At 48.0% G+C, this 13,139-nt stretch overlaps 1 protein-coding gene across 1 annotated transcript in view; it reads left to right on the plus strand.

The window, feature by feature from the left end:
- Positions 1-13,139, plus strand: part of RAB3B (RAB3B, member RAS oncogene family) — a 62,415-nt gene continuing 49,276 nt past the window's right edge. Inside the window, exons 1-2 of the mRNA XM_004607129.2 lie at positions 1-196; positions 7,048-7,275. Of these exons, the coding sequence (XP_004607186.2) occupies positions 7,048-7,275 (228 nt within the window). The 5' untranslated portion in view covers positions 1-196. The remainder of the gene's footprint in view (positions 197-7,047; positions 7,276-13,139) is intronic.

Genomic DNA, 13,139 nt, shown 5'->3' on the forward strand with positions numbered 1-13,139 from the left:
CGTGGCGGGGGCGGGGCCTGGACGCGGTCGGAGCCCGCGAGCAGAACTGGAGCCTCAGCGCTAAGTCGCCGCCCCGGGGACCCGCCCGCCCCGCGCCTCCCGGTCCGCGCCCCGCAGCGTCCTGCCCTTTGCTGCCCAGCCCCGCGCCCCACTGCGCTGAGAGGAGCGAGCAGCTCGTCCTGCCCCCAGAGTCCAGGTAGGGGGCGGGGGCGCCGGAGGGGACCCAGGGAGAAAGGACGCGGGGAGGCCGGGGGAGGGTCCGCTGCAGTGCGCGGCTCGGAGGATGGGGAGGCCGCGAGGGGCGTTCCAAGGGCAGGGGCAGCGGGGATGGGGGCCAGGAACGGGGGCGCCGGCTGGGGGCAACGCTGGGCGGCCGCTGGAGCGCAGTGAGGGGCTCCGGGCGGGGGCAGGGGAGGGGTGAGGAGATGCCGAGAGGGGCTGTGCCGAGATCTGGGAGCGAGCAAGGGCCAGGGGAGCCGTGGAGGTGAGGGGACCCGGGAGGTGGGAGGGGGCCTGCAGGGGTCGCGTGGAGCCCGGGCGGAAGAAGGTGATGAGGGCAAGGGGGCTCGCAGCAGGAGCGGGGCTGCCAGTGGCCGAGGGGGGCGAGGGGCGCCGCCAGGGCCAGGGGGTATCAGGATCCATGGGCGAGGGGTGGGGCTCGGAGGTGGACGCCTGGCCAAGGGGGAGGTGGATCGAGACGATGCGCACCCCGACTGCAGAGGCAGGGGGCGGGGAGGAGCTGTGCTTGGGGTGGTGGTGGGGGGCGTGAGGGGCTTCGGGGTGAGCTGAGAGCAGGCAGCTGCGAATGGGGACCTGTCCGAGGTCCCCGAGGCTTAGGTGGTGGGAACGCCCGGCCAGGCTGGGGGTGGGGGTGGGGGGGCAAGGTGTAGTGTGCTGCGTGAGAAGGGGCCTCCGAAGGGCTTGGGGCCTCCGAAGGCTGCTCTGGGGTCCGTGTGTGGAAGGGGAGGGGGGTCACTCTGGAAGAGGACAGAGGGTGGAGCCGGGTGGGAGACGGGTCAACTCTCCCCACTCCCCCAATCCGAAGGGAAAGGGAGCCTGCAGAAGTGGGTGTGGATGTGCACAGGTGATGCCCACCTGTTCTGTGCCTATTGGACAGCGAGGAAGACCTGGGGAGTCTGTCAGAGTGCGTCCCCCCGGGGAACCCCGCCCTGTGTTCCGGGGAGAGGAGAAACAGTGGTGGGGGTTGGAAGGCGGTGGGTCAGGGAAACCTTCCTGGTCACCAAAGGTTTGACTGGCCTTGGAGCACAGCAGGATCGGCAACAAATCCACTTCTGATTTCTTACGGTTTATGATTTGAAGGACGACACCCAGTTATCTTAAGGGATGATTAAAACAGGTTCCCCATCCACAATGGGAACTCAGGGTGGTGTATCTCCCAGGGCACAGCGCAGGTGTCTGTGAATGCTGAGAGAACGGTTGGGCCCTGGTGACGCTGGTGCCTCAGGGTCCTCGCACCTGCCCAAGAATAGGGACAAACAGAGGAGATCGCAGAGAAAGAGAGCTTGCTAGCCCACACAGCACCGTACAAATAGACAAGCCACTGCTGTCTTGTTGCAGGTGTGCCGGCCTCTGGGGGACCGAGCGGAGTGTACTGCTGCACCCAGAGTGGCTGGCATTTGGGAGGTGCTCCCTAAATAGAGCTATTGCCATACAGTTTCTGTGGCTCCGAGAGACCTGGAGAAGTGCTTAGGAGGTTGACGGATGGATTGGCAGTGGGGAAGAGTCTAGGAAAAGGTTGAATTAGAAAAGTTAGGGGAGATAGGACAGTGTGTCCCCTGAGTCCTGCCAGGACTGGTCCCTGAGTACAGAACCAAGAGTATGGAAGCCCTGAGCATTGTCAGGTATGACCCTCCAAAAAGAAAGAAAAGAAAAGTAAAGTTAGTAGGGTATTTCTTTCAGGCAGAGGTTGGATGTGGTATGTGAGGTCTGCATTTGCCTGACTCCCTTCTTATTCTTGCTGAGAGATGTTTTCAAAAGATGGAATTACATCTGTTGACAGCCAGGGGTTCCAACATCACCTAGAATCCTCTTAACAATCCCTATTTTATGAATGAGGAAACTGGACCTTTGTCATGTAAAATGGCTTGTCTAAGTCTCACAGTTACAAGTGACAGAGCTGGAAACCCAGTCGACTCTGTTTGCTTTGGAATCTCAAGCTGTTTCCAACCATCCAGAATCACATGGCAAAGGAAATGAAGCACAAAATTTGTGTGTGTGTGTTTGTGTGTGTGTGTGTGTGTGTGTGTGAAGCGAGACAGTTTTAATAAAACTTATTTAGAAAGATGTGAGGGAAGAAAAAGAGAAGTACGTGCTTGAGAGAGAACACAGGCTTCTCCGGAATAGAAATAAGCAAAAAACACAGAGACAAGCAAGTGAGGTTCGTGTTTAAGGGAGCACCAGGTCTAAAGAGTAAGCAAGGCTTTTTAATTTTTCACAAAGAGAGATTATAAAGTGCTTTCTCCTACACTGGCTTTACTTCTTAAAAGCATGTCGGGAGTTGTGTGATGAACTCATGTTATAGATGAGGCAACCGAGCCAAATGTGATCTGCCTCAGTCTCCCAACAGAGAACTTCATCCGTCTTCACTACGTTCATAGCGAAGAATGTCCCCTTTGGATGGCTCTTAGTGTCCTCTCCCCGTCTGCTCCCTCTTCCCTGGCTTCTTCCTCCAGTCTGTCTTCCCGGGTCCACTCCTGCAAGTGGTGCTTATTTTCCACACCAGCCCACGCGTCCGGGGTGACTTCCCAGCTGGTCCCAGGCTTCATCTGTGGTGCCAGTCACGGCGACGCCGAGCTCTGCCCCGGGGACCGTCACTGACGGGCCGCTTATCTGACAGACGCCGCGCTGCGCGCGCCTCGCCTCGCCCTGTCTGTCAGAGCTGGCTGCTGGGTGCCGCGCGCGTCAGGGCAGCGCTGCCCAGCGGAGGAGAGCCCGGGGCGCCGCTCTGAGGGCGCCTTCCGCGGCTGCTGCCCGCGGCCCCCACCCCGCCTGTTCCCGCAGAGATGGGGGGTGGCTTTATTCCCGCCCCTCAAGTCGTACTTTTCGTGGTCCCTGAGTCCAACCCGAGTGTCAGTAGGTGTCAGAAGCTCTCTCCGTGACGCTCCAGCCGACTTGCTGTGAGATCTTGGGCAAATCATATTTTCCTTGTGGACCCTCAGTTGTGTTTCCCGGAAGGGGAAAGAGGATGGATCCGATCAGGACCGGGGAGGCTGTTTTTCTCTCAACTCCCTCTCCGCTGGGTCAGGGCTGCCCAATATTCTTGGCTTTTCTGAAAGCCCTTCCCCTCTGCTGATTCCACTTTTACGGTGCTCAACACAGAGCCGCAGGAAGGCCACTTACCAACAGTTTCTTATTTGAAATGCATACTAGCCTTCACTGTCACTGTCATCCGGTTGCTCATCAGTTTACTCGAGCGGGCACCAGTAATGTCTCCATTGTGAGACTTGTTATTACTGTTTTTGGCATATCAAATAATATGCCACAGGTAGCTTGCCAGGCTCTGCAGTGGGGGCAAGATACTCTCGGTAGCTTGCTGGGCTCTCCAAGAGGGGCAGAGGAATCGGACCCAGGTCTTCCATGTGCAAGGCAAACGCCCTACCCACTGGGCTATCGCTCCAGCCCCATACTAGCCTTAGAGGTAGGTAATATTAGCATATTTTAGGTGCCAATACTAAGGCTCACAGTGTGACTCAACCACGTCACTGAGTTTCTGGGAAAGAGGGGACCAGTAGCCCAGCTTTTTGTTATGATAAAGATATTTCACCATGCCCCCCTCCCCCGTAGTTTTAGTAATCTAAGAATTAAGTCAGTGGTACCAATAATATGACATTCCCATTGATCATCTGGCCCATGGCAAATGCCCAATAAATTTTCACTGGCAGAAATACTAAGTCTGTTTACTGAGGGCTCACTGATGACAAGGGTGTACGGAGGGATAAAACTACTTTGATCTTGAAGGGGATGGCAGAACGCTCCTTGTAAAGCAGCTCCAGTGAAGCTGAGATCAGGGAGAGGGCACTTGAACAAGATTTGACAAGAGAAATGAGATAATATTTACTGAGTTCTTCCCACACACCGAGAAGCCATGCCAGATTATTTACAGATGGTTACTGCTCCTCTTTTTCTACCGTGACTCTGTGAAGTGGGCAATTCTTGCTTTTTAAAAACAATCTTTAAAATAGGGGCCACAGGGGCTGGAGTGATAGCATAGTGGATAGGGCGTTTGCCTTGCACGTGGCCGACCCGGGTTCGATTCCCAGCATCCCATATGTCCCCTGAGCACCGCCAGGGGTAGTTCCTGAGTGCAGAGCTAGGAGTAACCCCTGTGCATCGCCGGGTGTGACCCAAAAAAGCAAAAAAATATATATAGGGGCCACACCCAGTGGTGCTGGGGGTGGGGTGGACAGCCCTTGGTGGTGGGGCCTGATTCTTCAGTGCTCAGGCGCAGCTCTGTGTTCAGCAGTGCTCATGTGCCACCAGCCTGACACCCGGTTGTGCCCGGGGGCAGAGTGGAATCTTATGGGTCAAGCCTCTCACATGCCAGTGTTTCTGACCTGTATTCCTGGCCCCTGAACCCTAAAATATTTTTCGAATTGAGGTCACATTGGTTTGCAACGCTGTATGTTTCAGGGATGCTCTTTCACATTTCTTGGCAAGTCAGTTGTAACACATGCCGACCATCATCAACTGGAACTCCCCTGAGGCCATTGTGCCCTCTCTGCTCCCCATCTGGCACCTCAGTTCTTGATCCTAGGATTGATTTGCCTGTTTCCTTGCTTTGTTTCTTTATGTTCTACATGTAAGTGAGATCATCGGGTATTTGTATTTTTCTGACATCAGTTTTGCGCACATTATACCCTCCATGTTGTCTCAATGGCAAGATTTCGTCATTTCCTGTAACTGAGAACATTCTATTGTATATGCAGACAATACATTCTTTATCTGCTCATCTGTCATGGTCACTTGAGTTGTTTCCATATCTTGGTCACTGTAAATAGTGCTGCAATGAACATAGAAGTGGACATGTCCTTTTCATTAATTACAGGGGCCAGACTTGGCAGAGCTGGGGCCCACAGGCTGCGCAGCCTGGCTGTTGGGTGCTGGGTTCCAGTGATGTAGTGCTTCTTGGCCCAGGGAAGCTTTGTCCACTACACCTGTGGTGCCAGGGATCAAACTTTGGGCCTCACATGCGCTAGGTATGTGCTCTACCACACGTGTGATATCTTACCAGTTCCATTTATCCTTATTAATTAGTATTTTTATAATTTTCAATTTTTTTTCTCTCTCTCTGTTTGGCCACACCTGCGAAGCTTGTGGGTTTAATTCTGGTTCTGCACTCAGGAATTACTTCTGGGAGTGTTAGGGGGACCATCTGGGATGCTGGGGCTCAAACCTGGGTCACCCTACCTGCTGTACTATTGCTTCTGCCCTATTTTCTCTATTTTAAGATAAAACTGTTACCACATTTGGTAACATTTTGCTTTTGCTTTCACAGGTGCCATGACTTACCTAAGAGTGCATTTAAGAGTGCAAAAAAAGGATTTTTTTTTTACTTATCACAACAAGGTCCGTACCATGTCTACTCTGAAATGTTAGTTTCGAGGCTTGAATAAAGTTCCCTTAACTTATGCCCCTCGGTTTCCTATCCAGCCAAATGGGAATACTCTCTGGCCTTTCAACTTTACTTCTCAGGTTTTTTTCAGAGCATAAAAGAAGATAAAGGATATGGCATGGAGTACAGATTCAATCTGTGTTTATCAATCTTTGCTTGGTTCTCCTAGGCAAAGGAAATAATTAAGAAAGCAAACAATTAATTATATAAAGAAATGTTATGGTTGAATGTATAATAATTAAGAATAGAAAAATAAATATACATTAAAGGTTTGTTCATCATATCACTGTATCACTGTGTCACTGTCATCCTGTCGTTCGTCGATTTACTCAAGCGGGCACCAGTAACATCTCTATTACTCCCAGCCCTGAGATTTGAGCAGCCTTTCCTTACTCGTCTTTCCCAACAATTGGAGGCTCTTTCAGGGTCAGTGTAATGAGACCTATAATTACTGTTTTTTGCATATCGAATACACCATGGGTAGCTTGCCAGGCTCTGCCTGTGTGGGTGGGATACTCTCAATAGCTTGCCGGGCTCTCCAAGAGGTATATGTATACGTATATATATATGTATATATATGTGTGTGTACATATATATATGTACATATATATATGTTACTATATATATTACTCTCTATGAGTTGTTGCCTACTGTCTGAGCTCCATCAAATGTGGTGTGATAATTATGGAAAATGGGTAGGAAGTGTCTTACAATGTGTCAGAAAGCGGCCTGGAGCGTGGCAGCTGATCATCATAGGATGAAATATAATATAGTTGATTAAAATCATTAATAAACAAGCAGGTTTTTCCCCCTTCAAAAGTCCTCTTAGGAGAAAAGAAAAGTGTCTGCTGAGGCAGGCAGGTGGGGGAGGTGGCAGGAGGGAAACTGGGGATACTGGTGGAGGGAAAGGCACACTGGTGAAGGGATGGGTGTGGGAACATTGTATGGCCGAAACCCAAGCATGAACAGCCTTGTAACTGTGTATCTCATGGTGATTCAATTTTTGAAAACGGTCCTCTGAGGAAACACCGCCAGAGAATTTCTTTGAGCACCACCGCCTCCAGGTCGGGGCAGACCACCTCTCCCGGCTCACTCCTCATCATTATCTGATCCTTACTACTCTACACTGATAAACGTCTTAACTCTCAGTGAATGAGACAACATTCTGGTTCATATGTGTAATTCCCCATGCCCAGCACAGGACTTGATCCAGAGCAACAGGTTCAGTAAATATTTGCTGTGGAAATGAAGGGGGGCAGTTGGGTCCCACCCCCAGCCTGAGACAACATTGGGGGCAGGTGCACTGAGTCTTTCCTCAGGGGTGCCAGGGCGGTTGTGTGGCAGCCATGAAAAGGTTGATGACTCGGGGTGACACTAGGGGTGTGTCCGGGAGTGACCGTAGGCTTCTTCTGCAGATGGCTTCCGTGACCGACAGCAAAGCTGGCGTCAAGGATGCTTCTGACCAGAATTTTGACTACATGTTCAAGCTGCTCATCATTGGCAACAGCAGTGTTGGCAAGACCTCCTTCCTTTTCCGCTACGCCGATGACACCTTCACCCCGGCCTTCGTGAGCACCGTGGGCATCGACTTCAAGGTGAAGACCGTCTACCGCCATGAGAAACGAGTGAAGCTGCAGATCTGGGTAAGTCCTGGCCGTCTGGGGAAGGGTTGTCTCAGGGATGACTTGTCAGCTCATACAGAGGCCAGGAGTAAGGCCAGTTTGGAACTCCTGGGTTTTATGGCGGGAGGTTCTGATCGATGCAGTTTCAGGTCTGACCCATGGGCTGCCCCTTGCAGGTTTTTTTTTTTTTTTTTTTTTTTTTTTGCTTTTTGGGTCACACCTGGCGATGCACAGGGGTTACTCCTGGCTCTGCACTCAGGAATTACCCCTGGCCGTGCTCAGGGGACCATATGGGATGCTGGGATTTGAACCCGGGTCGGCTGCGTGCAAGGCAAACGCCCTACCCGCTGTGCTATCTCTCGAGCCCCCCCTTGCAGGTTTTATACAAGTTCCTCAGTTATTTCCATGGCTTCACTATGCAAGAGGCTGTGTCCTGGTCTCAAATGAATCACCAAGAATCTGGCCTTTGGAGTCAAAGATCTGAGTTCAAATTCCAGTTCTGCCACTTATCTTTTGTGTGAGTTTGACTAAATTAATTAACCTCTTTGTGAATTAGAATAGAAATTTGACTGTAGGACCATTGGGTGCTTACTGTAGTTTATGAAATGTAGCAAAAGCACATTAATTGTTTGCAACTGTATTTATAATCTATCATTGCCTTTACTGATCACTGCAAAACTTGTGGCTTCAAATAATGATAACACATTGTCACACAATATTTGTGTGACAGTATTTGTGTTAAACCTTCAGGACTGGCTTGGTTTTTTCTGTGTTGCCTCTCATGAGGTTAAAGTCAGATGTTGGCTTGGGTTCCAATCACCTGAAGATTGAGAGAAGCTGGAGGGTTCCCTTCCAAGGGGACTTACTCACATGTTTTGCTATTAGCAGGAATCCTTTCTGTCCCACTTGGCCCTTCCCTCAGAGCTACTTAAATGTTTTCATGGGAGAGCAGCTGCTTCTCCTGGGGGAGAGAGCCAGGAAAACAAAGAGGAAGCAGCAATGTCTCTTATCAATTGAACATTAGAGTATTAGACTATCAGCCTTAGGGGCTGGAGCAATAGCACAGCGGGTAGAGCGTTTGCCTTGCACTCGGCTGACTCGGGTTCGATACCCAGCATCTCATATGGTCCCCTGAGCACTGCCAGGGGTGATTCCTGAGTGCAGAGTCAGGAGTAACCCCTGTGCATTGCCAGGTGTGACCCAAAAAGCAAAATAAATAAATAAATAAATAAATATCAGCCTTAGAGTATTCTGTTGGGCACTAATTTCCATATAGGAGGACCAACCACACAAAGATATGAATTCTGAAAGTGAGAATCATTGGGGACCATTTTGAAGCTGGCTATTATAGCCACTATTATTAGTACCTACCATTCGTACTAATATGTATATGTACATACATATATATGAGAAATGATATAGCAACATGTAATCAAATACTTTTCAGTAATGAATTAGTACTGGGGTTGGAAATTTTGAAAATTTGTCATTGAAAGCTTTCAAATCATGTATTCTTTATTATTTGTCCATTTTGCTTGCTACATGAAAGTTAATACATTATGAATATATCTTATTGGTATAGTTTATATGCATACTTTTGATAATTATCTTTATATATTAATATTATCTCATAATTAACCTTTGAGGCAGATATTTTTTTAAGATATTATTTTAAAAAGTCTGTTTTATAGGAAATATACAAATTCAGAGATTAAATAATCTGCTTTAGGAATATCAAATAATAACTCCAAAATGGGATTCTAACTCAGATCTTTAGCTCTGGTGTTCTTTTATCTATACTATATATTAGGCCCTACAAAGCACATACTTCCAAAATTTTAAAGTTTTATCTTGTTTTATTACATTATTATTATTATTCTGTTCTTTTTTGGGCCACGCCTGGTCACTCTCAGGGCTTATCTTGACTCTGATGGGGCTTAGAGACATCTGGGCTGCCAGGGTTTGAGTCAGGGTCAGCCGTGTGCAAGGTCAATGCCCTACTTACTGTACTATCTCTCTGGCCCTTTTTTCATCCTATTAAAAACAATGAAGAGGGCCTGGAGCAATAGCACAGCAGGTAGGGCGTTTGCCTTGCATGCAGCCAACCCGGGTTTAATCCCCAGCATCCCATATGGTCCCCTGAGCACCACCAGGAGTAATTCCTGAGCGCAGAGCCAGGAGTAACCCCTGTGCATCGCCGGGTGTGACCCAAAAAGAAAATCATCATCATCATCATCATCATCATCATCATCATCATCATCATCATCATCATCATCACTGTCATCCTGTTGTTCATCGATTTGTTCGAGCGGGCACAGTAACGTCTCTCATTGTGAGACTTATTGTTACTGTTTCAGGCTCTGCCATGCAGGCATGATACTCTCGGTAGCTTGCTGGGCTCTCCGAGAGGGGCGGAGGAATTGAACACGGGTCGGCCACGTGAAAGGCGAACGCTATGCTATCGCTCCAGCCCAATAATAATAATAATAATGATAAAATAAAAACAATGAAGAGTCAGGGAGATAGCTCAGAGATCTGGAGCACATGCCTTGCATGCAGGAGGCCCAGGCTCAATCCCTGGCACTACATAGTCTCCTGAGTACTCCCAGGTATAGCTCTCCCTCCTCCCCTATGATGCAAACTAAAGCATTAGGAAGCAGACATCTGTAGAAACAGGAGGAGCTTTATTGCTATCTTGCTCACTGCTCCTGGACCTACGTGTCCAGGTTAGCAGCAGCAACAGCAGCTCCTGGGAGTTTGGTCACTGTCACTGTTACTGTCATCCCGTTGCTCATCTATTTGTTTGAGTGGGCACCAGTAACGTCTCTCATTGTGAGACTTATTGTTACTGTTTTTGGCATATCGAATACGCCACGGTTAGCTTGCCAGGGAGCTTGGTAGACATGCAAATTCCGATTCCCCTTGAACCCTCTAAATCAGAAACGTTGATTTAGTGTGGCTCAGTACTCTGTTGTCACACGCCTTACAGGTGATTCTGAGGGGGCCTGAAATGGAAGCGCCAGTGATGTATTGAAACTGCTGTATGGCGAGAATCCATAAGCATTTGTGAAGAGCTGTTATGTGCCAAGTGCTTCCACTTGTGTTGCTTGACGTCATGCCATCATCCCAGCAGCCAGTGCACAGAGCGGGGGAGAGGCAGGATATTTGGGGCATGTGAGCATTACAGTGAAATTGGAGCAGGGCTCTGCAGAGAGGGGGCACTGAGAAATTTGCTGGAGAGGCGAAGGAGCAGGGGGTGGGTGGGGGTGGGGGACAGAGAGGCCTTGACTAACAAACAGAAGGTTCTGCCATGGACCAGAGGGCATGTCTCTTTAGGGAGCTGAAGAAGCAGTTACAGTTTATTTTTATCTATGAATAGAAAATAAATTCTTACTATGTGAATTGACACAGATACCTTCATTTGATCTCCACATCAGATGATAACATCTCCGACATGCAGACTTTCTGAGTGATGTTCTGACTTTGTGAGGATTTGGCCGTGAGGGCGTCCATGCTCTATTCATTTTCAGCTCATTGTGAGCTTTTGCAGTTTTGCTGCGCCTTGATTTATTTCTTATACTCCCTTCTTTTATCCAAAATGAGCCCGCACAAAACAGACTGTGTGGCCTTCTAAGAGTACTGCAAAGAAACCTCTGATTGGAGACAATACTAATTATAAGGAACCTAAGTGAGCACAGAAAATAGCTAAACTGATGCTGCCTTGACTCCTAGAACGAGTTCATTGTCAGCCATGCTTCAAGATAAAATCAATGATGATCTAGTTAGATGTGACATTGCTTTTGATATTACTTGCAATTGCCTCTGTAAAGAAAAAAATAGTGAAAGGTTTGCGTGTGTGTATGTGTTTTCCTATAGCAAATCCCAAATTTTCTATACTGTTCATAGAACATATAAATACTATTTATAGATACACATAAATACTGTTTAGAGACACATAGATATTACTTTTATATATTTTTAACATCTTTGCATAGAAGTAAATATGCATCGATAAAAAATAAACATGGTGGGTGCTATCCATACATTTTTCTTACCTAGAGGGACACACATTTATAGACCACAGGCATAGGGGAAGTGCAGAAGGATTTTAAGAAGGTCCAGTATGCATTGTAGAAAAATATGCAGTTTCAGGTTTTGATGGAATCGAGGCAAACAACAATGACCAAAACAAACAGTCAAAGAGATGAGGGAAATTGTAAGGGTTTAGACTAAGTAATTTAGTCGGCTTGGGCTAAAATATCAAAGGTGGTAGACATAGGCTACAGAAATGTATTTTCTCACAGTTCTGGAGGTGGGAAGTCCAGAACAAGGTTGGCAGGGTTGACGTCTGGCACCGTCTCTCCCCTCGTGTGGCAGAGGACTGTGTTCCCGCTGTGTGCTCACATAGCCTTTCCTTGGTGTTTATATATGGAGAGAAAATGAGAAAACCCTCTGCTCTCTTTTAGTTTGCTTTTATTCGGTTTTTGATCCACACTGGGTGGTATACAAGGAATACTCCTGGCTTGGGGCTTAGGAGTTGCTCCTGGGGATGTGCAGGGGACTGTGTGGTGCCAGGGATTGAATGTGGGGCTTTCACATGCAAAGCCTGTGCTCCATCCCTCTGAGCCCTCTCCTTGTCCCTCTAGTAGTATTCTTCTTATAATGCACTTATCTTATTAGTTCAGACTCCCCTTCCTTAGACTTTACACATCCAAATATAACTGTATTGAGGGGAAGTGCTGATTAGAGTTTCAACAAATCCATTTTAGGAGGGTACAAATAAAAATTTAGTTCCTAACACTAAGATAATAGCAAAATAACCTAAGTGTGAGAAATGAGAGTAACTTGTGCCTAGAATGTACAGAATTTCATGCTCATTTAATTACATAGAATCAATAAATTACACAAGTAAAACAGGGAAGGAGGAATACACAGTCAACTTAAATATGTCTATATGTATTTATCTAGTTTTATACAAAAATTTTGGTCATTTTTTTTTAGGGAGGCTGGTTTTGGACCAAACCTGGTGGTGCTTGGAAGTCTAGGTAGCCCTGTCATTGAGGCATGCAAGATTTTGCCACTTTGATTTTTTTTTTCTTTTTGGGTCACACCCGGCGATGCACAGGGGTTACTCCTGGTTCTACACTCAGGAATTACTCCTGGCAGTGCTCAGGGGACCATATGGGATGCTGGGATTCGAACCCGGGTCGGCCACATGCAAGGCAAACGCCCTACCCACTGTGCTATCGCTCCAGCCCCCCGATTTTGCCACTTTGAGACATCTCTCTCGTCTAAATGTTTTGTGATTTTTTTTTTGGTTTGTTTTTTGGCCACAGTTGGTTGGGGCTCAGGACTTATTCCTAAGTCTTTACTCAGAGATCACTCCTGATGGTGTTCAAGGAATTATGGGATGCTGGGACAGGCATCATGCAAGGCAAGCACCCTACCTGCTGTATTTTCGCTCTGCTCTTGTGTTTTTTACAAAACTCTCTTTGCATTCGGATACCATCTCACCTTCTTCCTCAACTGTCAGAGCCTCACAGTTGTTGAGAGAGCACAGTATTGTGCTGGGAACATTCAAGATGCAGCCAGCCTCCTTCCTTTCTCTGTTCCTGATGCACATGCAAAGGCTGTGGCTCCCTCCCTGGGGCTTCAAGAGTCTGGGACAGCACCCAGGGACTCCCTCGCTGTATGAGGAGTGCTTCATGCTCCTTCAGCCCATTCAGCTGCTCGTAGAGAGTTTCAGGAAAGTGTTTTCAATGTGGAACATGGAGAGGGAAGATGAGATTAGGAGCATCATTGAGCCAAATCATTCACAAAAAGAGTTTTTTTTTTTTATCACCTCTGGGGTTGTAGGCCCATGAGGGCTTTGGTGGTGCCCTGGA

Source organism: Sorex araneus, chromosome 5, assembly GCF_027595985.1.
Source record: "Sorex araneus isolate mSorAra2 chromosome 5, mSorAra2.pri, whole genome shotgun sequence".
Lineage (NCBI taxonomy): Eukaryota > Metazoa > Chordata > Mammalia > Eulipotyphla > Soricidae > Sorex > Sorex araneus.